Source organism: Cinclus cinclus, chromosome 3 (assembly GCF_963662255.1).
Source record: "Cinclus cinclus chromosome 3, bCinCin1.1, whole genome shotgun sequence".
NCBI classification, from domain to species: Eukaryota; Metazoa; Chordata; class Aves; order Passeriformes; family Cinclidae; genus Cinclus; species Cinclus cinclus.
This window is the reverse complement of record NC_085048.1, coordinates 100064556-100090209: the sequence shown is the minus strand read 5'-3', so window position 1 is coordinate 100090209 and position 25654 is coordinate 100064556. Positions and strand designations below refer to the sequence as shown.

Below are 25654 nucleotides of genomic sequence, written 5' to 3'. Positions count from 1 at the left end.
TTATTAATTGTTTATGTTTACAGTAGTCACTTAACCCTTAACCAAGGGGTTTTAATAAGTCTGATGCTGGAGTGAATTTATTGGGAAAGCCATAGAATACCAAAACAGCTGCTCTAATATAATAATTCCGAAAAGGAAAACATTGAGATCATACTGTGCTTTAAAAGTGAAGTTACATAGTTTAATTTGCATAGCACAAGCATACGTCAGTATCCAAGTTACAGGCATTGATAAAGCCCATCTCAATCTTATTGCCTTTTTCTTTTAAGTCTGAACAACCAGTTGCTGGTCTCTGCTGGAATCTAGACAGGCTTACTGGCACTTGCTCTCCAGCAGCTCCACTTGGTTTCGCCAAGGAACGTTCAACACTACAAAGTTGCAAATGGTGTGCTAGGGAAAAAAAAGAAACAGCAGTTAGGAAGATAAGAGCGTGAAACAGTGTCATTTATCGCTGATCTTCACTCTTGTGGCTCTCTAGATTTGCCCTCTCCAGACAAGTATTCTGGAACAGCACTCTTGTGCTCAGAGCAAATCACATCTCTTAAATAAACCCTAAGAAATTAAGCTGAGCAGTCAGCATTGCTGAAGATCAGGTTATCATCTCCTTTATCCACTCAGAGAGGAAAGCTTTCAGCATGGATTAATACTCAAACATAAAGCCTACAGGCACATCTAAGCCACGTGTACCTGTGTCACATCACTGCAGTTGCCATAACAGTACACACCAGTTATGCGTTTCTCTTACGTGCAGCTACAGTCCACACACATGCAGGAAAAAAAGGCTGCCATCAACAGAAGGAATGAAACACTATAGGAAAAACTCAGGCCAGATGAAGGCAGACACGTTTGGTACTCCCACCCAAAAAGCTCAATTACTCATTACAAAATGCCTGTGTAACTGCTTGGTAGGCACAGATAAATGGGGTGATCTGCTTATTTTGGGCAGCGCTTTGCCTAAAGGTCTATTCGCAGCAATAGAAGTGTCACAGGAAAGCGTGCTAAGTATGTTTACATCACCATGGGAAAGAAGAAATGAGAATTCTGTGGGGACTGAGGACGTCAGACTGACAGCCAGGAGGCTGTAGGCTTGGCAGACTCTCCTCACGTACCCTTCTAATCCAGACCATGACTACTTCTTAAGAGGACTGAGACATGTATTGCTCTAGCCTGAGCACCACTTAAAAAACAGCCAAAAAGCCCTGCCTTCTCTGACATCAGCTGGCAAGACAAGTTCTGCAAGGGCAAAACTTCCTTTGCCTTGTTAAGAATAAAGGCATAAAGTCTCTGATGTCGGCTGAGGTAGACAAGGGTACACTGACCACAGCCCATCTGTACGAAGCCCGTCAGTGGGATGGGGTTGGAAACAGGGAGGGGTGGGCGTCAGCAGGCTGTGCCCTGGAGCCTACCTTGGCCATCTGGGGCTCCTCATGGAATGCACAGTGCTGGATATCAGCTGCTGGCTTTGTGCAGGTTGTCCGGGCAATCTCCACTTCCATTATGTACTTTACTCCAGCCACGATCTGGAACATGACAAGTCAGCAGAGGCAACTTTACTCACAGCACACGGAGAAGGGCTCTCTGCCGAGAGAAGCCTGGCAGAGAGGCAGGCAGTGCTCCTGTTACATGATGGAAAACAGACTGGGAAAGTACAGACAAAACAGTATGTGGCAACCTCCGTGAAAGAGGCACTTGGCACCCCTTAGAAACAGGAAACAAAATTCAAGTAAACACGTCCCACAAAGCAGCTTCCTTAGCAATAAACAGAGACATGTGTTAACCCATGAGCAGCGCAAGGAAGCCCCTGGCTCCTTCTGTAGCGCGCAGCAACGAAAGTCACTCGGACAGAGAGAAGCCAAGATATGAAACAGGGCTTTTATTCAATTCCTGTGAGGAAGAAAACGCCAGCTTGCAGAGGCCCTCCGGCTCGCGGAGTGCCCTTTCTCCAAAGGAATCCGACCAGCCTCATTCCCGGTTCCTCCGCGAGTGCCGCCCCCCAGCTGCTCACCTGCCTCTTGGCGCTAATGATCCGCACCACCCGGCTGGAGTACATATCATTGCTGGCCCTGTTGTACGCCGTCATGGCGAACTGCAGAGCCCGCTCCAGGCCCTCATCATTCTCAGGGTCGTCGATGGTCTGCGGGGCGCCCATTAGCCGCGGGCGGAGCTCGCCACCTCGCACAGCGCCGGCGAAGAAGAGCAGGGCCACTGCCAGCAGGGCCACCACCACAGCCACCCGCTCGCTCGCCATGACCGCACTCTCCCCTCTCCCCCTCACGGCCGCAGCCATTTTAAAGCCGTGGGGCGGGGCGGGCCGGGCGGTGTTTTGGGGCCGAGCCCTGGGCTGCCCCGCCCCAGCCAGAACCCTCCGGCCCCGGCGACCTTGGGGTGTCGGCTGAGGTCCTCCGTAGGGTCGGGGTGGAATAAAGTGGAGGAGAAGAAGAAGGAGGAGGGGGAGGATGCTTTCCCGCACGGGAAGCTGGAGGCTTTTTCCAGACTCACCCTCCTTATAGGTTATTCTTGTGCTTATTTCCCTCTGTTGCGAAGGGAAAACAAAAGCCACAAAAGCATTTTAAGCTACCGGTATTGTTCCCAGCACAAAACGCCTTGAGTAATTTCCTACCTCTGCCTCCGCAGCGCTGGTGTTGTCTCATCTGCTCTTCGAGGATTCCCAGACAGATGGCTTCACTTCACATTTGTTCCCATAAACACCAACATTATGTTGCTCATCCCGTCAGGAACCCTAAGTTTGGAAGGACAGGACTTAATATAGCATGAGGGAGCCAGCTCCGGTGAGATTAAGCCTTCACGGAGTTGTTAGCTGAAAGAGGAGGAGGTTTTGCACCTGAATATTCACAGCTTGCGTTGTAATGGAAAGGGCTTAGTCTGCTGATGGGAAAAGCTGCCTGAATGCCAGCAATATCCAGCATGGAAAAATCCCTGCAGATGGCAACAAGCTGAGCTAACACTGACAGGACATTGGGGTTGTTCTTGTAGTGAGAGAAATAATAATAGAATGGCTTGGGCTGGAAGGGACCTCGAAGATCGTTTCACTCCAACACCCCTGCCATGCACAGGGATACCTTCCACTAGACCAGGCTGCTCAGAACCCCAGAAAGGACACCACCAAAATCACCTGCAGGCACCCAAACAGAAACAAGAGGAATTTGTTGACTATTGCCAGTCCAAACCCCACATAATCAGGACTTGAAGCAAAGCAATTATAAGGAGAAAAAAAGGCTCGGCAAAAAAAAAAAAAAAATACGTTCTGATGAATAAAGGGCACCTGGTTCATGAAATAAAGCTGCATTTTGCATTTCTGAAGGGTGCATCTATCTTGCTCTATCAGAGGTGCATTTTTAAAAGTATAAAACAGAAATTCACTAACAACCACATAAATAAAGAAGCTGATAATTAAAGAACTTACCAAGCAACAGAAGATTCATGATAACATTGCAAAAGTTTGTAATACTGTGTGCCATCCCTATAACTAGAAAAACAGTGGTTTAGCATCTTCTTTTGTGGTTGATATTTGAGCAATATCCAACATATTTTCATCTGCCTTTTTGTCCATGTCTCAACTTCACTCAGGGTTGGTGAGCTGTTTATGATACCGGGCTTACTAATTTCTCCAGATAACTTCTTGCCTTGCGACTCATCTCTCTTTCACCCTTCAAAAATATAGTTGTCAAACATGAAAGCTTCACTTTTACAACTCCAGACATTACAGTATGTGCACATATGTAGAAAATACTTCAAATAAATGTTCTGTAGTCTCCAGCAAAAGCTTCTTGCCACCTATATGGGCACAGAGATCCTGTGAAGTACAGTCAGCCAGGCCACAGTCCAGCTGGAGAGTTATATGGACAGCTCTGTGTCTGTGAGACTGAAAGATAAAATGCTCCATTGAAGTCATTGGTAAGACTGAAAGATAAAATGCTCCATTGAAGTCATTGGTAAGATTTGTAGGATCAAGCCTGTAAAGACAGGGACAACAGAAATGGCAGACGGAAGTTGGAAGGCCACATCAATGGGTAGTGTTGCTGTGAGCCATGTCCCCAGGGTAGTTTTCATGGCACAAAAATTAACTTGGGGGCTTGTGTTCTTAACTGAAAGAGTATCTTTAAATTTGGAGATTTCTCCACTTTGCAGTTCCTAGTGTGTACACAGGGCTATTCTCTGAACACACTTCCAGAGGTTGGTTGAACTTCCCAGAAAAATCTCCATTGTGGCAGCCCCTCACACATTATCTCAGTGCCCCCCCTTCAGGCCTGATACCTGAATTTGTCTAAAGATAACAGCCTTTGACTGGTTCCTGCAGGACTGGAAAGCACAGCCTGCAGAACTCTAATCTCTGCATGGCTCTCCCACAGAAATGGGGCCTGCAGGAGGAACAACGGCTTTTGTCGTCACTCAGTAATGAAATAGCAAATGTCAGATACTGAAAAATAATCATGCTCTCTACAGGTAGGAGATTACCTTTGAAATATCTCAAAACCCAATACACTCTAAATGCCTTTTTAATCTCCTTTCTGGCTCTTTTTAAAAATACATCAATCATTAATCAAGGTTAGATTTCCTGGTTTTCCTGTCAAACTGACAGCAAGAACCAAATGCAGGGATTGTATATGTTCGCATGAGTCCCAGGGGCTCACAAAAAAAAGGCCTCTTGAACAAGACAGTCAGCAGTTTATGAGATGGGTCTGAGAGTGATTCAGTACCAAAGGCAAAATTATTTCAGTGCAGTAGAAGAGTGTCCACTGATTATGGAAACAAACCCATCCCATATCAGCTTATTCAGTGATGGTGGGAAAAATAGAGTCTCTGCCTGCCTTTGAGACCTGTGGTCACCACTCCCTGCTCTGGCATGCAGAGGCATTCTTTTTCAGGAGAGGAATGGAGGCAATGCCATGACTTGTCCACACAAAGAAAACCAGGTCTCTGCCTTGTCTCTCAGCTTCAAAAAGGGTAGCCTTTGAAATCCAGACAGCTGATTTGAAAATGCACAATGAAACAGGACACAGCCACATCTCGTCTGCATGTACACATGCCCTCACATACTAGCTAGCTCTTGCCACAAGCCAAAAGCCAGGAGTGGCTTTTCTGGATAGGCTGCAAGGTGATTGCTCAGCTGGAAAACAGCATGTAATAAAAACAACATAAAAATTGTTCATTAAAATAGAAGGACTACCAAGAGTTCAATAAAATAACAAAGAATAGAACCGATCTGAGAGGGCACAAGTCATGCACCCGTAGTCCACAAGAATGTCTTGATTAGTTTGAGCTGAGTTAATTAACCATACTTAAGTATCCATTGTTCAACGTGTAAAAAGGATCTACTGATAAGGCAGAAGTTGTGCCGGGAAGAGGAGTCTTCTTCATTCCAACGACCACCGGAGGGCAAAGTACGACCCCCATCAACAGGCAGTGCCAGCGCAGACACGATTGCAAAAGGGACACGTATAGCAGAAACAAGGGGTATAAAACCCAAAGGACTGAGAGAGGAAAGTGCGCGCCGTTTGTGGAGTGCTAACTCCCGGCCGCCCAGCGCTGCTTTTGCTTGTTACCGCTTGCTTAATAAATTCCACTGCTTGATGTACAATTGGCTCTGAGTCAGTGTGTGTATCAAACACTTATAACACAGCATATACCAGGAGAGGCTTCAAGAGCACCAAAGGGCTGCTCTGAACATACTTCTGTGCTGGCAGTATAACTGGATTAATAAAGACCAACCCCCTTCAAGTTCAACTAAATGAGCCTAGCACTTAGTGCTGAGTGCACCTTTCGGGCAATTCAGTGGGAACAGAGCTATTGGGAAACACAGGCTCAATCTGGGTGTTGAGCTCTCTTGAAAGCACAGCCTTAAATTTCTTGGGAACAGAAAAAACAATTAACAGAAAAGAAGTGCAGATAGCACTGAGGGCTGTTTAGTCACTGGTGGTCACTTTTAGGAGTTAAGTGCCAAACATCTCTCAGCACTGATCTCAAGTAGGTCAATGATTATCACCTTGCAGACGGTGGCAGCTGAGCCCTAGGCTGCCACATCACCTGTGGGATGACAGCAGCACCTGCTTTGAATCCCTTCCCTTTATGCCACTGCAGAAGATAATCTGCCTCTAAGAAATACCCTCTAAGTGGGTATTCACTTGCAGACATCTGCTTAGTAGCTACTGATGTAGTATCTGCTTAGTATCTGATTAGTATCTGCCCTTATGCCCGTGAGGGGAGGCATTATTGTTTACAAACAACCAGTAAACAAAGTAATTGGCAGCAGGAAAAGCTGCATTTCAAATAACTGCAATCAGTTATGGTCAGATTGTGCAATTGAAACAGTGAAGCCATGGTACTGAAAGTGGGTGCTGGTTTAAGTGAAGCACTGGTGCATTTGGAATTTTAGAAAAAAATCCCTCTGCAGCAGCTTTCTGTTTTTACTCTGAGAAATATAAATATCAGCACAGCAATAGCATATATTCAAAATTATTACCAGAGATTTTCTGCAATCTGGTGCCTTTGATGGCTACATTATATTGTATTTACTATGAATAATTTGGCCATTTTCTTTTCCCCTGTATTCTTAACTTATGTATTTGTTTGCTTCAGCCTGTAGGAGAAATAGCTTAGCTGTGTAAATTTGTGTTTATTAGTTCTTATTAGATGGGTTTTTTTTTCTTCACCAGGAATTGTTTGGTTCAGAGCTGAGAAGAAAATTAGTTCTGTTCTTGGTCTCCAATCCAATCCAAAGCATGGAGTATGTGTTTAAGCTTAGCTTCTGATGACTACCAGTGACTTCACATAACTAAGAAGAAGCCTAAAATGAAGTGTATGTTTGTGTGCTGTGCTGAAAGGGGCACTCCAGCAGCCTGCTGGGATACTAGACTGGGATACAAAGAGTAGAGCTCCGAGGAGGCTTTGAAGATCCTTGGAAGTCCAGAGGGGAAAGCAGTTCCTCCGCAGTAGCACCATGTCCTTGCAGAGTTCCCCCAAGCTCTCCAGGAGTTGACTGACAGTCACACCACACTTGATCTCTCCATAAATCAAATAATTTCTCTCCTCCCTCAGCAACAGCTTGTAGTGTAACTTCACTGTTTTGAAGTCCAAGGGCTTCAGGGAATAGCACAAATTTGAGTGTTCACTCAGCATAGTATCACACTTTAACTACACATATTTATGATGAAGGCCCCTTTTTCAAGAGCAAGACTACAAATCCCCAATCCTTGCAAGAACACACAATTAAAAGGCCATCCAGGACCTCAAGTTTTTCATTGGCACAAGTCAGCTCCTCTGCTATGATCCTAGCACAGCCAAGCTTTGGATTGCATGGCACTGCTTTGTTTTTTTCATTATGATCTTGGAGAGGTATGTTTTAAGTTTTTGTTTGGTTTTGTTGTTTTGTTTCTAAGAGACAACTGTTGTGCTTTCAAATAAAAGATTTCTCATTGGAAGACAAATCAGTGGTGCATAGCCTGGATATTTTCACAATCCCCATATACAACCAGAGGTACAACCTCTGTTTTAAGTTTTGAAGTGGTTACAGTTCCTGTCTGCCCAGCATTTCAGCGCAGAAAACTCTGCCTGGTTAAGACTTTATTGCAGGGAATGGGGAAGCAAGACTTGGATCTATGAAACATCTGAGCGTAGAAAACAGCCTCTTTCTCAAGCGGCTGACTTGCCAGCAGGTCTCACTGCTTCTCATTACGAAGGATTAAACTCTTTTCCACATTGTGCCTGATGGATTTGAACCATGGGAAGGGGCAGGGACACCTATTGTGTTTAACAATTGCAATAGAGGAATCATCAAGGTAGCCTGCAATCAAAACCAGACACCCGTACCAGACAAACTGGGATACTTGGCCACTAAGATTTTTCCCTCAAGAAGGAAGTGAAATTGTGAATAACCTGAAAATTCACCCCTCCAGTTACTCACTCACTGCTCTACACATGCACATCCAGCAAAAAGACCAACCCACTCCAAAACATGAAAGGGCCTTTCAGAAGAATATGTATTGTCACATAGAAATAAGATTACTGCATCAATGATCATTATTTAATTAATATACAGTTAATCTACAGGCCATGCTGCAACCCACATTTATAGTTATCCATCCTTCAGGTTTCTGCAAGCTCAAGGGCACAAGTAAAGACTTTCCTTCAGAGCAGTATTTTTACTCAAACAAGTGGTTATTTGTGAGTGAGACAACAGCTTTGTATCCAGTAGTTGCTGTCAGTTTGCTCTAGTTCAAAAGTTTCAGTCATCCAAGTCATCCACAGCAGATCACTGCACCTAACACATTGGATGACACAGAGGTGTAAAATGTCACCAGCACAAGCCTTAGAAAGAAATCTAAAGAGGGTGGAGGGAATAGCAAAGAATGGGTCTCACCACCTAGTAGGGCAACACTTACCAATGGAGATGTTCACAAAGTATTGTCATAAACCATCCAAGACTCCATTTTCTTCATGCAGGAAAAGCCAATTCTTTATTCACGTAACTCCCATGAGATAGATTTCTTGTTTATTGCAGATGCAAACAGTTCTCTTACTGTTCTCTTATAGAATAGCTTGTTGTGTTGTTTTCATGCTTTAGATTGTTTTCACATGGGAACTTTCAAGTCACTTAGCTGCACATAGAAGTGACAAGCTAGCTATTAATTTAGCAGAGAGCAAGGCCTGATTTTATGAGGCATTTCTTTTATCATTTATCTACCTGACTGCAACACACAAAGACTTGCACAACATTCTCCCAGCAATCTTATGTAAGATGTCTGTAAAAAACAGACCTAAGGCACTAGATAAATTGAACAGAAATAATTAAAATGTGCAAACATGAGATAAAATTGTGAATATTGAAGAAATAAAATTCCTTCTCAGATTCCCAGCTGGCTAATAATTAGGCTTTGATCAACCTGACAACAGGGCAAGGACAAGGAAGCTTTTGTTTCACTGCAGTTTATGGGAGAGTTGTGTCCAGCTCCTGTAGGAAAAGCCACATGGATCAGGTGTTTTATTGTTAAGAGCTCAGCTACAGTGATGTGGTGTTGGTGAACCACAGCTCAGAATCCCAAGACCGGTCAGTTTGGAAGGAACCAGTGGCTCATATGGTCCAAGGACCCTGCTCGAGCAAGGTCATCCAGAACACGTGGCACAGGACTGTGCCCAGACTGTTATGGAGTATCTCCTGTGAGGGAGACTCCACAACCCTTGGCACCTACTCTCCCTTTGGCAATTCCTAGTGTGTACACAGGGCTATTCTCTGAACACACTTCCAGAGGTTGGTTGAACTTCCCAGAAAAATCTCCATTGTGGCAGCCCCTCACACATTATCTCAGTGCCCCCCCTCCAGGCCTGATACCTGAATTTGTCTAAAGATAACAGCCTTTGACTGGTTCCTGCAGGACTGGAAAGCACAGCCTGCAGAACTCTAATCTCTGCATGGCTCTCCCACAGAAATGGGGCCTGCAGGAGGAACAACGGCTTTTGTCGTCACTCAGTAATGAAATAGCAAATATCAGATACTGAAAAATAATCATGCTCTCTACAGGTAGGAGATTACCTTTGAAATATCTCAAACCCAATACACTCTAAATGCCTTTTTAATCTGCTTTTTGGATCTTTTTAAAATACATCAATCATAAATCAAGGTTAGATTTCCTGGTTTTCCTTTGTCAAACTGGCAGCCAAGATCATAAGGTAGTATAATGAATAGCAAAGTTTGCATATGTTCACAAGGGGCTGGAGCCTGAAAAAAACCCCCGCAACTTATTGTGAGATGTCTGAGAGGAAACAAAATCCATAAGGCTGTGATGATACATCACTGCACCAGCCCAGCAGCAGCATGTCATATGCAGAGATGCTTATCGTGCAAAATAGGTTTCTTATTTGCCTAAGAGTAAACTAACAAAACCATTCACATACAAACACACACAGACACCAATCAAATAAACAAAATCCTACCTGAGTGACAGTAGGAAGGAGAATAAAAATTATGCATGCTCCTGTATCATCCTTGAGAGATTTTTAAAAGCCCAAGAGCCACTCAGCTGATAAGGCAGGCAGTCTCATTTGGATAATACACTGACATTATGCATTCAGCCCTTCCTCTTTTGTAGTGCCAGGGGACCTCCAAAATCAGAGAGGACAGAATGAAGTTAGGCAGCTGGGTGTGGAATTAAGTAACCACACTGGCACTTGGTATTTTCTTTCCAGTTATTCTCAATCATTTGGTGTCAGGCTGAAGTATTCCATAGGGCACTGGGATACTGGCTGTTAAGCTTCAGGACTCCACCTGATCAGTTTTTTAAGTAGTAGGAAATTACTCAACAACAAAAAGACCTGATTACCATGGCTGCACTTCACTTGGGAAAATAGAGCAGCTGAACATGCTTTGAGGCACTCATTACAAGGACATCACAGCCACTTCAGTATCAAGCTGCATTATCCACCTACAAGTCCTGCTGTGCAGACCAAAGCAAAAGCCTCATTGTGCCCAGTTGGTGCAAAGGAAGAAGCCTGGAGGGTTTACAGCCCAGCACTTCAGTTCCGGGCTCAAAAACATATAGGCAGCCACATAATGCCATTTTCTCCAGTGTGGTAATGCTTTCTTGATGCAAACAGCAGCAGCAGGAGTAACACCTTAGCTATCCTTAACTTTCAATAATGAGAACGTGTCTCTTGAACCCTTTGTTGGCTTCCAGGAAAAAATTTAAATCTCCCCCAAAATACTCATCTAAACTACTCACAAAGACATCTTGTCTTTTTCCTTCAAATTCCAGGATAAAATTTTGCTTGGATGAAAACCTAAAGAAGTGGGGAGAAAGGCAGTGCACAAAATTCAAATCTTTCTGCTGCTTGCCTCTCTGTCCTTCTGCCTGGATCTTGCTGTTCCTGCTATACAATGAGCTGAAACTCAAGAGTGGTTAAAAGATCTGCTTCCTCCTCCTAGGCTGGTGCATTTGCAGACACTGAAAAGGAATTCAGTGTTCACCTGCCACAACCTCAGAAATCATTTGGAGTTCACAGGACTGAAGTCAGCTCATGCTGGGTGAGGACTGTCCTGTAGGATCTTTCTACATTGTTCTTGAAGATTTGATCCTTCCTGGAAAAGTAAGATGTGAATTTGGGGAGCTGTCAATATATGGTCATTAATTGAACTTCTAGTACAACTGATGGCTTGTAAAGCCAGTACAAGCAAAGTTATTGTCCAAGAACACAAAAAATAGATTTGTGTGAACCAGATTTGACTCAAGGCCCAGAATCAGGAGAAAGAGATTGAAAATATGCGCAATACCTCTCATTTAATCGCATTATTATTTATTTGTTTCTTCCCTCAGCATATTTTCTTTCGGCCGCAGGGGGAGAGTCCCTCCAGGAGGTCATTGTTAATAAACTCGAAGGTGTATTTCATGTACTTCTGACTGATCAACATCAAGGAGTCGCTCCATGCATGCAATAATCCAACCTCACATGTAATTAACAATGTCCGCTTTAATACTGGTCAGGAATGCAGGCTCTCTTCCCCACACCTTGAAGGATTTTGGCTGTGAAAGGGTCCAGTATTTCAAGGTCACCTCAAAAGTCTAAACAGATGGGTGCAATTCACTCCTTTGTTGGCACAGCCTTGCACAGGGTTAAGGGGTGCTTTAATTCAGTTGAAAACCAGGCTACCCTCTCCTCAGTGATATGAGGCAGTTGCTAGGGCCCCAGTTTTTCCAGAATCACAAGAGAAACTAAAACAATTTTACCTGTCCTATTACAAATGCTGGCCTGCATGCAGGCTGCTTTAGAAGATGAAAAAAAAAAAAAAAAAACAAAAAAAGAAGGTTGCAGACCTCTTATGATCATGTAGATTATTGCAGAAAAAATGCAGAAAACATCTGTATAGTACCTCACCTGCCTGAAACTCAGGGACTCCAACACCTGCTTCTGTAAGTCCTTAAAGAGACAATTTAGAAACTCCATCTGCTTCATCATGAGCAACACTGGGGCCCTTCTAAGGGGGTTTCTATAGCCAAGTGAACATCAGCCAAGGGCAGGTGTTATGATGTGGGTGGTCAGTGAATCAGTCTCCTTTAAGACACAATGCCTGTGTAACTGGACATTCCAAAGCAGAAGATTTGGGGAAGAAAGAGCACGAAGATTCTCACTGTGAGAGAAGCAATACCAGAGGAAGCACAGCCCTTTGCATGAAGCAGAAGCTGAGGTTTGCTGGGAATCCACAGAACAGAGGAATCTGAGAAAGCAGCCAAAGAATCACAAGAGACCTCTAAGCTGCCCCTGTTTTGCTCCCTTTCTGATTCCAGACTGGGCGTCCAGCAGGATCCAGAGATGCCTCCAGCTCTGACCCCTTGCTGTTCTCCCTTCTCTACCTGGGCCCTACCAGCTCAGTCACTGTGTGAGACTCAATGCTGGGGTGAGTTGAAGCCTGTGGCAAAGGGGGATCCCACTGAAGACAGAGGCCTCTGCACAACTCTCTGACTCTGACCCTACATGAAAGCCATTTCTCCAAAACCCTCTCACCTATGGTCAAGAGAACAGCACAGCCAGTCCCCCCCGTCCTCTGTTGTGAAGTCCACACTCTTGGATTTAGATGGTGGAAGTGTCTTGCACTGTAGGAGTCATGCAGTAACCAAACAGCTGAGATTAGAGATTCTGGAAAGAAAGAAAAGAAAGAAAAAAAAAAAAGTAAACCAACAGTCATTCTCAGTGGAGATCCAGGCCAGGAAGAAAGAAATTAAATTATTTATATAAGGTTCTTTAAAGCAATCATTAGCAGGGTTGAGACCTGAGACCCAAAGGATGAAGCCCAGCTTCATTCATTTTTTAACTCTTGGGCATACCATGGTCTTGGTAAACAAGTAACTCTTGTTTCTGCAGCTGCTGCTTTTAGGCTCATCTAGTCTATCTCTCCCCATGTGTCTGTTCCCATTAATACCAATTTTAAAAGAACCTTGCTGCTTTTCCGTTGCCATCCTTGCTGCCAGCCATACACCATTAAACAGAAGAAATAAGAGGCTTTGCTGTAATTAGGGTTTTCCCTTTTTTGGAGAGAAGGCATCCCATGAAGACTGCCACAGCTGAATACCTGCCCAAGTACACCAATTCTCTCAGCAGGAGTTTTCAGAGAGAAAAATTAAATTGTAGCTGTATAATACATTAAGCAGATGATGTCAGTGATTATCCAGCAAAATAACATCAAAAAGCACCAGCAGAGCTAACTTCCAAAGGGCCATAACGTGTTCTGAAGAGTTACCCTGCAAAGGATGACAAAGCCCTTCAAGAACCACATGTATTTCGTCCCTTTTACTCTTTGGCTTCTCTGTGAGACCTCTAGGGCCAGACCAGTCCTATAACACACTACAGACACCTCACATTCTCTTGCAGGTAGACATATTCCACACAAGCTGGCCTCCTTTCCACAAAGTGTCTCCTTTCCCTCTCTTTCCCAAGCCATGAAAACTGTGGCCAACCTCCCAGTTCAGTCCTCTGACTGCATGACAAGGGAGCACTCCTTGGAACTCCACTGCCCAAGTGTCCCACTAAATGGAAGTATCCTTCTGCTCTCCCAAAATCATAAGTAGGACTCTGATAAATAAGATCTAGCCAGCCTGTCTATGGTTAAGACATTTCTATCTCATGTATAGGATGCCCAAAGCTGCAGATCTTTCCTTAACAAAGTAACAAAAAACATCTGGGAAAGAAAAAAATCACACTAGGGTTAGTATTTTGTGTAGCCTAAGCAATGGATGATCTAAACACAGGTCTAAACAGAGTGCGGGATAGAGAGAATGTTTTTCATCCTCCAACTACTTTCACACCATGCTACTGCATCACAAGGAGTGTGGCCACAAAGTTTGTCACTACAGACCCTCAGGGTCAGTTCTGCTTGGAGAACTGTAATTCCTTCTCTGTCAATTCCTGCACTGTGCATGTCTTTCACCAAAAATTCAGTCATCTCCTCTGGGAAAACAAAAAAGGCAACAGCTTTCCCAGTCATGAGAAGATGAGCTCAAATGTGACTTTGGGTGGCCACACTGAGCCACTTGGAATCATCCCATGCTCAGCTGGTAAAAGGCAACATCTAGGTGGAACATCATCCACAACCCAAGGTGGAATTTTACAGCACCTGCTCAAAACAAAGCTGGAAAGCAAAGAACAGGGTGACAAAGCCTAAATGAGGGATAGAAGAAAACACCAAACCTGAGATCAACATCAAAACCTAACCAAATGGAAATCACCAGGCAGAAACATTGAAGTCCAGAAGGAAAGAAGAATGTACCAAAAAAGTTTCAGGATGAAATTCTCAACTCAGAACAGAATAAAATTAACTGAGGAACAAAACAAGAGACAAAAAGGTACTCAAGTAATGATAAAGAAAGTTTGGAAGAAGAAGTGTTCTCACCAGAGAAATATATATTAAAAAAAAAACAACACTTTTCTTTTACAGAAGTATTTACTTTTTATGAAATCAATACTGTCTAACGAAAAAGAGACTAAACTCTGAATCCAAAATCACATGTGCCCTCATGCCTGCAGTCAGGTCCCAAAAGTCAGACATTGATACACTTCCAAACTGCAGAATTTCTACGCCAATCTAAAGCTGTTTGTTTGCTGTCTGGAGTATAAAGCTATGAACCAAGTTTTCCATCCTGTTTGGTTTTGATTTCAACATCCTATCTGGAACATTCAGGTCATGTTTTCATAAGCAACCATAAGGGTTGGAACTTTTTTTTTTTAATTAGAAAATGGAGTTTCTTATGCAAAGTCTTTCTTACAGAAGGTTTTAAGGGAAAAAAAATACAACATCCTAAGACTGCTGAGAAAGCCATAAGGCTTAGTAACCACTGCAATATGCCATAAAAAATGCTTTCCATTTCCCCTCCACACATAACTCATTTCTTTCTGTCATTCAGTCTCTATTCCAAAGGTTTTACTGCAGTATTTGCTGAACCAGTGTACTATAACAAACTATTTTTAATTTCTTTAAAGAATTTCTGTTAAAGCATGATTTGGATGGCTCAGCAAGCAAATATCCTATTAATCCTATACCTGTCACAGGCAAACAAACAAACAAACATCTGTGCTTGGATGGGAACAAGACATTTTTTTATGGAGAAGCAGTGCTCCCAAGACCACCACAAAGTCAAAATGGAGCCCATGAGTTTTGCCAGATTTTAAGTGCACATCTCAAAGGCAACTCAAATAAGTGGAAAATCACAAGTAGACACAAAGCCCCTCAATTATTTCATCAACGGTTTAAAAGAGCCCTCTGCTGTGTTTGTTCTGGCTAATACACAAAATACCTAAGCCCTCATGAAAACGCAAGTGTTGAAGTATGTAAATAAATGATGAAGCAAGTTCTCCCACTTTAGGAGAGCTTTGGCTTTTTTTGTCCATGGATATTCCCATACAGATGCATGCCAGCATATGCTGGTCTTCCAACATATGTTCCTAAACTCACCCTAACTTGAAACATTTCCACTTGTCTCTCCTGCACAGAGTCAGAAGGAAGCCACATTGGACTGAAAAGTACCAGAACAGTGTCCTTGGTTTCCAGGAGAAAAATTGTTCTCTTGGGAACTACCTGGATTTTGAAGGACTTTTTTTTCTCTTCCCTGGCATGATGTCACTCAGTTTCCAACAGAAAATGCACACAACCTTTGTGGATCTCTGACAGGAAAGAGTCTAGGCCTAAGATGAGGAGATTTGCCAGGCAGATCTCTAGAGACATCTTTCCACCCTTCTCTCTGTGTGCTACAGAAACCTTTTCTGTCCTTTGACAGACTATCTAAGGGATAGGAATTACACCATTTTTAATGCTTTTTTTTAGGAACTTCCAAGAAAGGACATTAATTTCTTGCCCAGGTAATTTGGTCTGATGCTTTGCTATCCTCATCCTTGGAAACATGTTGCTGGTTCCAAACTCTGATGTCCCTTGCTGTGATCTAATACTAATACAGCTATCAGGAACACAGAGAACACATTACTCTGCCACAGGTAACCTCACATCAATCACACCAGCCCCCAAAAAGGGAGCACAGTCATTTTTCCAAACTCACTGTAGTGTTCTGACTACTAATTTTTCACCAATTATTAATTAATTAATCATTATTCAGTTATACCAATTGTATTTCAACTATACCAATTATCTGTTCCTCCAACTGTGAAAGACTTGTCTCCTCAGCAAAGTAGGAATGTGGGAGATTGAAATATGTGTTTGTGAAAGTGCCAGGTAAGAACAGAAAAGAAATCGGGCATTGGAAGGCAGGAAAGTAGATGGGAAAGGTCAGAATTACATTGTCTATGGGAGTAAATGCTTCAGCCCTGAAATCAAACAGAAAAAGTTGTATCACTGGCGATTAGAAACTCAAATTAGTACCAAACTAAACCTACTGCCTGTGCCAACACTCTTTCTAGTGGCACAAGTGGCACGTTCTTCGCTGTAGGTCAACTAGCAGCAAGGGTATGGCTGCAGGCAGACCCTCTCCAGCTCTACCATTCTATCAGCAAGATAGATAAAACTATCCAAAACCACCAGAGTGAGGAAAAATGCATTGCTGTCACCACATTTCCACCTGCTCACTGTGTTTTCACTCATTAGCCAGCCTCAATATTCTCCCATTCCTAAGAAACCTGCAATGAAAGAACAAAACTCATACAAGCACTAAAATAGTATTTTTTTTAAAGCCAGAACAAGCACCACATAGTCCAGCTCTTATACAAGAGCTGGGATCCGATGGACACTGAGAGATTTTTTTGCCATGTTGGCCTGTGTTTTCTCACCACTGGACTGGTATGAGGAATAGGAGCTCCCTGGTGGCAAAATGTGAATTTGCAAAGATGGACTTTCAGTGGCCCCATGCTTTTCCCTGCTCTCATGGAAGTCTGGGGATAACAGGAACACAGTCCTGTGCTGCTCTCTCCCAGGGCACTGAGATCAGTCAGATCCAAACAATGAACATGACAGTGTCTAGTGTAGAGGTGGCTTTTTTCAGAACCCAGCACAACTCCCAGCTCCTCCTCACAAACCTGGCATCCCTTTCTCCTGCCCAGGCATGTGAGCTATGCTGGGACACACATTCACAGGTCAGGAGGTACCTGTGTTTGGTTTATGACAAAATCAACAGCAACTGAATTACTGTCACCTATCCAGGTTTCATGACATCCCAAAACAGAAACAAGACCCAGCCAAAATGCAACGTATTTTGGGTGAAAAAGAGCTTTGACTGCCATGATTTTCACAAAACAAGAGGCCTCCACTTTTTCCTACCTGATTTTTAGCACTGCCTTCTTAGGCAACAGTCCCAGTCAAGTGCCAAGCAGCTCTTAAACAGTCTCAGGGGATCTGGAGGAATCAAACTACTCTGTCTCACACAGACAGCTCACATACACATTTGCTTCTTAAGGTCCACCTTGGCATCTGGTTTTGAGCTGGGTGCCGCTCCTCTCTGCCTGAGGATCAGCAGACCCACAATCTGGATATTCCTGGCATATCTAGTACCTCCAAGGGACCTGGAAAAGAGAAACAACAGTGACATATCACCAGTCCTTTCTGGCTTATTCTCTGTCCTGCAGCCCCAGTACGCAGATGAACAATGCTTGTGCAACCTTGGACAGCTCTTTGCCCAAGGCAGAGGTCTCCTGCCCAGCTGCACCTCCAGCAGGTGTAGAAAATGCCAGGAATCTTCATGGGTTCAGGTGGTGATGAGCCAAAACTAGAAAAGATGAAATCCACAGAAGGTTATTAAAAGTAGAGGCACAATGCCAAACTCAGGACATTCCTGCCTGCATATGGGCGGCTGGCATCTAGATGATTTCCTGATGCCAGCTGACTGCCTATGTCTATCATCCCCAGGTATCTCCTGCCAGGAAGAAGACACCAGGCTAGGCAGACCTCTGATCTGACCCAGGACAGCTCTCATGGGAGCAGAGCTGTCACATCTTGGGCTGTAGCAGCCTGCCCTTGGGCAGTGGCCTCTGCAGCTCTCTAACACTTCTTCCCAGACTGAGAAATTGCACCATGCTCTAGGAATGATCCAGACTTGGACAAGTTTGTCTCTGTAAAAATAGTCACAGCAGCTAGGGATAAACAAGAACATCAGACAGGTGGGCAAAGCCACAGAGGAGCCCAAAACCACAGCGGAGGGGGGGGGGGGGGGGGGGGGGCAGGGAAGAGGGTAAAATGAAAAGGAGACAAAAAATATTTGGAAACTGCTAGTTTGCATCTGACTGAGGAAGTCAGGACTGTTCTCTGACAGACTTACAAATTCACCACCAGATGGTGCCGTGCCTTTAGTCACCAGCACGATCTGAGACAAGGGCAGTCCCTCCGCTCCAGCGGCGTCCATGAGAACTGCCCTCAAACTGCTGGGAGAAGGAAGAGAGAGCCTCACTCTGCCCCAGAGCCTGGCCTCCCCAGCGGGACATCTTCCAGCTGCAGGGGCACTTCCACCTTGAGCCGGGGCAAGGCTGATGCTGAATCTGGGCCTGAGACAGCCGGGATCCGGGACAGGAGGGGAAATGAGCCTGGAAGCCTATGGAGGGAAGGTCAGGAGTACCTTTGTGAGCATCACAAGAGCAAAGCATCCTATGTTGGGAGAAAGACTTCTGTGATGGGCAATCTGGCAGGTGAAACATTGGCCAGGGGTTGTGTTTTGGTTACGTTCAAGTGTTTTTGAATCAGCAGAAGTGTCAGAGCCCTTCCCTTCCTGCTCAGGGAAGAGGTTGCTCTGGCTGGCCAGATTCAGCCCATACACGATCAACTGCCAAGCTGTCCTTCCTGGCCCCCTTCAGAAATGCAGCTGTGACCATGGTCTTTCCCAGCAACCAAATGCAGCTTGTTGGGTGAACACCCATCCAGAGATGTGGGCTGTGCCACTCGGGGAATGCGAAGGCTCCAAAGGAGACCGCTGCTTGCTGAAGCCTGGGAATACACAGGCTCACCCAGCTGGTCCATGCCCCCACCCCATCTAGCCTTTCTACACTCCGTGTGCCAGAAGAGAACCAGCACACAGCACAGGCCACCAGCACAGATTCAGGCACACAGAACAGATCTAAACAGGCTGGTGGGAAAGGAATGCTCCACTCACACTATCCTATTTTCCAGTGGAGACTTCCCATAGCTGGTTGGTCTGGACAAGACCAACCACAGCAGGTATATATAGCTCACCATGACCCAGCTGTCAACCCAGAGCTATAAATATAGCTACAGCAGAGATACAGCTATCAAGCCACTCTCGACTTTATTCATAATCTGTCCACATCCTGCAAGCCCACAACACAGATAGGAGAGAGGTAAAGAAAACTGTCAGAGATTCCCATCTACTGCACACTCACAGGAAACACAGCAGACCCTCTTCTTTCCCAGTGTGTCTCTCTGCAATGTCCTCCTACTCCTCCACCTCAACTGGCAGAGCCCAAGTTGCAGTAGTAGTAGGAGTGTTATGCATCCATGTGTGAGGCTCAGGTTCACCAGGAAAGCACAGCCTTTTTTGAGACTACCTGACACACTGGAAGGCAAAAAAAACGATATGATTGCTCTCCCCAGCACCACCCATATCACCACTGGTACAGGCAGTTCCCATAGCACTCAGACCCACCCAGACCCAGGCTGTGGGCAGATTTGTCCTGCAGCTCATGCAAGTTGTGCTCCACAGGCACTTCCAGTGCTGTAGCTTCTCTCCAGTGTTACAGCAGCCATGGCTGTTGTTGGGAAATGAGTGCTTACCTCTCCATAACCACTTCTGCAACTCAGGCCTCCAGTAACCACCCTAAATTCTCAGTGTTCCCCAGAAATCATAGTCAATGCTACTTAATTATCTTTTTACCATTTTGAAGGGCCTTTCACTACCCTCTAGCAAATCCTCCACAGCTATAAGGCTGCTCTTGATGAACATTCATCGTGCTGACTAATCTATCTCATTGCTTCCTTTTTTATTACCCCATGCATTTCTTATGGTTATACAATAAGCAGATTAGGGATGGGGATTTTCCAGTCTATGCTTGTACATCACCTTGGCCTACACATGGGGTAGTGCTAATTCACCTCCCATCTAATCTTACCCACAGAAGCCCTCCATAAAATGAACTCCCAATTTTAATGAGAGCCAAGTTCCCTTCATTCCAGAGAGCCAAACCCTGACAGGTTCAATAAGTGGCCACAGCCCTGACAAACACAGACAAGCCTGCAGTTCCCAAGTCAAAACAAAGGGTCATCCTGCATGAGCACATTCCTCCAAAAGGTTTTGTTATTCTGATGCAGCTGAGCACAAACCCTGTCGTAAGAAAACTGCTACAACAACCTCCTGTCTGGGTTACAGAGGGTGAGGAGTGGGGGTTCACTAATTCAGGGAATAAAATAATTATTAATGGCATTGCAGATAGCAATTACTAATGGCATCAGCAGCAACCACCTCCACACCTGGAACAAAGCCCACATAAGACACAAATGCTTATTCTCCAAGAAATCCCTGCAGTCGTGCCGCATCCATTGTAGCAGCACTATCATCTTACATGCGCAGAGCAGAAATGGCCCGAGGAGTCGGGTGTTACCGTGTAAAGGCAGCGAAGAATTCATCACACCTGCCACAAATTTCCTGCCCGAGGCTGTGAGAGCCGTGCAGCCTCTCTGGGCTCAGCCCTCTCCCTCTATAAAAAGGGCTGCACACACAGCCCTGTCTCACAGCAAAAAGCTCTGGTGCACAGTCCCAGGGAACACTGCAAGGCATTCAGGCAATGCAGGCAGAGATGTTGCTTAAAGCTTTACTCACGGGTTCAAGCCCTCACTGTACTCGACACGAGCCTCCCTTCTCAGAATGACAGGGATTTAAGATCCAATTCCCGTGTATGCGGGGAAAATACATCATTTTAAGTTTTGTATGTTGCCTGTTTTAAGTGAGAGTGGAGCCGTGGCCAGCCCTTAAGCTGATTCTGGAGCAAGATGCATTTCATTTTCACCATAAAAAGTACTTCAGACAGGTTTTAGAAGCAACAAAATCAAAGGGAAATTTAAAAAGCCAGATAGGAGAGTAGCTTGATGACATCCTTGCTTTCTTAAATTAACATGAAGCTGTTCCACTGCTGAGAAGCCTTCTTGTGTTATCTCCTTCTTCATCTTTCTAGTGGAGAAAATGCCCCAGACATAATGAAGCACTGAGCTAACTTCCCCATCCCACTCAATCCAGGCCAGTTCTGATGAGGCTGATAAAATTCACCCAGTTTTACAGCAGCAAGCAGGGACAAATTTTAGTCTGGTTGCTTATAGCCTGCAGTTTTTACCATGTGGAAATCAGGATTGCAACCTGCAGCAATTGTGGAAGTTGATAACAAATTAAAGGGAATAAAAGTTCTGGATTTCATCTGTAGCAATTTAAGAACAGCCTTTTCATTACTGTAAAAACAGCAAGTACTGATAAGCAACATCTAGCTCTCATCTGCACTAAATCTCCAATTGCAATACAAAAGAGCAGGAACAACGTTAACACTTCAAAAACAGGAAAGTAATGTAAAGGGGGAAAGCAGCTTGTCCAGACTCACACCATGGACTAGGATAGGGATTTGGACCAAATACCAGGCTCTAGTTTCCTGCATCCTGTCTGCTGCACCACCTCCTCAGAAAAGGGATGGAGCATCTCAGCAGTTTCTGGAAATTACCCTTAGATTCTCCTGTCCCCAGATTTCCCTCTAAATTTTTACTCCAGTACACCTGCTAAGCAGAATGTTTCAGCAATGCACAGGCATGGTCTCCTCGTGGGGTTTTTTTTCTGCCAGTGAAATAGCTATGACTGTACAGTTTACAGAGACTTTCTGTTCCTGTCTAAAATTATCTTTGCTGATCCTTGCAATGCCAAGACCACAGAGCAAATATTCCACAAGCCCTGAGAAAAAGGCACGGTATTTCAGGCACACTCAGCTAATGTTGTTACAGCAGCGTCCATCATCCACGACCAAAGCTCAGGGTCATCACCGTCTACAGTGGAACACTGCCTATTCCTTTGCTGCATCAGACAGCACAGAGAGTCAGGGTCTGGGTGCCAAAACAGGAGGCTCTGTGATGCCTGCTCCAACTGCGAGATCAGGACAAAAGTGGATGAAGACATGGCAGGTGGACGCAGGCAGATGGGGGAAGCGGGGCTAAGAGGGAGACAACAGCATTAGCATAAGCAGCGGCCGCCTCAGCTCACCAGCTGCTTTGCCGATTGTCTGCCTCCCCGATTTCCAACAGCAAAGCAGCAATTTGTCGACGAGCACACTCAGTAGCCAAGGCTGCTTCTCAGGACTGAAACTATGAGGGAAAACAAACCATTTCCATGGTACAAAAGCATGGCTTGCAGGGCTGCGATGTAGGAGTTTGCCTAAGTAAGGCATAGAGCACACAGCTCAAAACAGACACCAAATACTTCAGAGCAAAAGGCTAAAAAAGGAAGGTTTTAGAGGAGGAAATGAGTCAGTAGCTTGGAGGACGGGAGGGGGAGTTCAAATAGCTGAGGCATATAAAGTAAGCAAGTAGTCATCATCTCAAAAGCTACAAAGTCAGCGAAGTGGATGTATTGGTCTCAGGTTTTTGTTGATGTAGGGTCTCATTCAAAAATTGAGTCCACGGGTGACTTTTTATATTGACTAGGCTGGATTTTGAAGTGATCCTTCACTAAGCAGACATTTGCCAGCTGCAGTTCACACCAGTGTTTCTGACTGGACCTGAAGTGGACACCACCAGCTACAGGATTGCTGGAATCTCTCAGGGAATCTCTGCCTGAACAATGGATTTTTTTTTTTGGGGGGGGGGGGTAGTGTTGGGGGGGGGGGGGCTGGGGAAGTTCCAGGCTGATTGTGGATACCATTTGCCTTAAGAGAGGGATTCACCTTTCATAATGGTTCATCCAAACGTACAGCCTGTGCTTCCAGCAGTTTATTTATAGTGCTAACACTATGGGAAAAAAAAAGGGCAAAGCTAGTTCAGTGTTGAAAAGCAGAAGAGCTAGTAAAAAAAAAAAAAAAAAAAACAAAAAAAAAAAACCTCTTCTCCACAGTGCATTTCACAGCAATTGTGTCTATCATTGTGGCAACCTCATACTGCACTGAGAGGCTGAGGACAAAGGGGTCTCACCCCAAGAAGACTTTAGTCTCGTGCACCGCACACCAGTATAGCTGTACCAGGGTGTGCAGCACACTAAGCCAGAGGTGTTGGTGTCAGAGTGGCAGTAACTTCCTCACCACTGCCCAAGTCTTCCTCCCATCCAAAGGCTGGCACTGATAGAGAGGGAACTCAGAAACAAAATTTCCTCATGCCCTCCCCAAACCAGGGTTCAGGCACCACATCAAGAGCCACAAAACAGCTTTGACAGGACTCTGCTGCAAGTCTGGGCTGAGGGAATCCCAGCGCTACAAAGGGTTGGGGTGATGCTTAAGGTGACAAGTACATGAGGAGCGCACCGTCAGGTCAGGGAGCAGCACAGGGCTGGAGAAACAGGCTCTTTCCCTACAAAACGAGCAGCACAGAACTGGCATGCAGCAGGGGCTCCCAACCTGCCATACACACTGTTAATCCCCAGCAAGCAGCTCTGGGGCAGGGCTGGAGCTCGCAGTGCTCATGCTGCAACAGCAGTGCAGGGGCTGTGGAGCCTTGTGCTAATGCAGGCTGCTACTACCATAACCACATGCCTGTCCATGTATTTTGGTGCACAGTTCCTGCCTCAAAGCAGCACATCCACTGTGTTCAGCCTCACTGGGCTACACTGTTTTGTCTTTTAGGGAATGAAAATTTCAAAAAGCTTTTGTAGTTGTTGGTGAGTAAGTGCCCTTCCCAGAGGAGGCACATCCTTCTCAGGAGGCAGGAAAAAGTGAGAGTTTTCTTTTACTCTGATGAAGGAGCTCTTGTCCCTGCTGAATTTCCTTTAACCAGTCAGATACTTTCTCAACCTACTACAACCTTTCTAAAACCACCTCCCAGAACAGACTGGCCAAGAGGCCAGTGCCAACTCATTTGCCCTTATAAGTACACAGCATTAAATAGTCCCAGCCCTGTTATCATGCCTTGCATCATCTCCACCCCAGGATGTCTCACTTCTGTACCCCTCTGTCAGAGTGAAACCCATCTCTGAAGAGCAAGCCTGGAACAGTAACAAACAAATTACCCATATCAATTATGACTAGAAAGCACAGCTGCCCCAGGTTTCTGCTACACACCACCAGAGATGGAGGTCTGCTGTGGCACTGCCACAGAGCACTGACCACCACTGCCTTGATTTCCTCTCCAAGCCACAATCACAGAAGGGAGGCAGGACCAGAAGCTGTCCAGAGAAACTCACTCACAAGACTACAGCTCTCCCTACTACACAGGCACTTTATCTGACTTGTTTTAGAACTACGTTTCAAAAGGGGAAAAAAAATCCTTGTTCATTCTTATTAATACTTCCAAAATAAGTCAAGATTTGGGGTCATATTTAAGCATTCCTTGATTAAATGTACCAGAAACGGGCCTACAGAAGAACTATCCACTCAGGCTGATTAAAGTCAAAGTCATGCCAGTAGGTTTTTTGCTAGTTTCATTACAAATTTGATGCAAGAGCTTTTGCAAAAAGGAACCCCTGGCAGGAGTAAGTCATCCAGCACAAGAGCCAAATGAAACAGGACAGCTTTTTCAATGCACCCATCTTCAGCATGAGGGGCTTTCAGCAACTTCTCTCTCATGGGAACAGGCCTAAAAACATCTACAAAGAGCATCTACTGGGGTAGCCTGCAAAGAGGGGGGAAATCAAATAAAAATTAAACCTCTTTAACTAGAACAGCAACATGGATGAAAATTGTAAGGTAAGCATTGCTCACACCTTTAATAGTGAAGCTTCATGATGGTTGTAATGAAATATTGTTGCCTCATACCCCAGGCCTGAAAACACCACCATCGAGTCTTGGTTTTGCTTCCCGCTTACACGGAGGCACAGACTCAACAAGCTTGGGATGCTGGGGGGTTTTTGCTCACCGACTCAAGCCTGGAACATTACTGCAGTCAGGATTCGGTAATTAAAAACTCGGCAGCAGATGCCTTTGTACACTAATTACAAACAACCTGAGCCTTGCTGGCCAGAAACATTAAGGAATTAGTATTTTCGTCAGGGCAAGCAGGACTGCCATGAACATGAAATAGCAACTTCTCTGAGCGCCGCGGCAGCAGCGTTTCCTCAGGGCCGCCTTTGTCCCGAAGACAACCCGCTCGTTGTTTCGGCCGCCAGGATGAAGCAACGCGAGGATCCGGCATCCGCGGAAGCACTGGGCTCCTGCCGCAGCAGCCCGAGCCAATCAGCGCCGCCTGCCTGAGATCGCACCAAAGTAGGTAGTGAAAAGCCCTCGAAGGGAGAAAAAAAAAAAAAACAAACAAAAACAACCTCCCCCTGCTGCGGCCGCCTCCTCCCGCAGGCTCCCCGCCCCAAGGCCATCCCCTCGGCCGCTTCCCCGACCCCATCACGCCCGCCCCAATCCCTTCCAGCCGCGACCCAAGCAGCCCAAATCCTCCTCGCGCCCACCGCGCTCTCCTTGACGACTCCCCCACTCCCCGGCCCTGCCCTCAGTAAGTTCCCCACCGCCCACCCCGGCACACCTTGGAGCAGGTAACCCCGCCCACCCGACCCACGGCGCACGCCATTGGCCGACAGACACGTCAAACAGCCGG

The 25654-nt window shown here is 45.3% G+C and overlaps 1 protein-coding gene across 9 annotated transcripts; it reads right to left on the bottom strand.

The window, feature by feature from the left end:
- LOC134042736 (cystatin-like) lies at positions 1–25652 on the bottom strand. 9 transcript variants are annotated; one of them, XM_062490554.1, is made up of 12 exons: positions 24816–25652; positions 19327–19499; positions 18255–18524; positions 17261–17705; positions 11282–12642; positions 9949–11089; positions 8400–8615; positions 3425–3974; positions 2621–2740; positions 2006–2533; positions 1407–1520; positions 1–390 (listed from the first exon to the last, which is right to left on the bottom strand). In XM_062490554.1, the coding sequence occupies exons 10-12, from the start codon at positions 2285–2287 to the stop codon at positions 313–315; spliced, it is 474 nt and encodes a 157-aa protein (XP_062346538.1). In that variant the 5' UTR covers positions 2288–2533; positions 2621–2740; positions 3425–3974; positions 8400–8615; positions 9949–11089; positions 11282–12642; positions 17261–17705; positions 18255–18524; positions 19327–19499; positions 24816–25652; the 3' UTR covers positions 1–312. The 9 variants fall into 9 exon arrangements, with proteins under 9 accessions (XP_062346538.1, XP_062346542.1, XP_062346543.1 ...); XM_062490558.1 differs by having other exon boundaries at positions 9949–11570; positions 12511–12642; XM_062490559.1 differs by having other exon boundaries at positions 9949–11531; positions 12511–12642.
- Between the last annotated feature and the right edge of the window lie 2 nt (positions 25653–25654).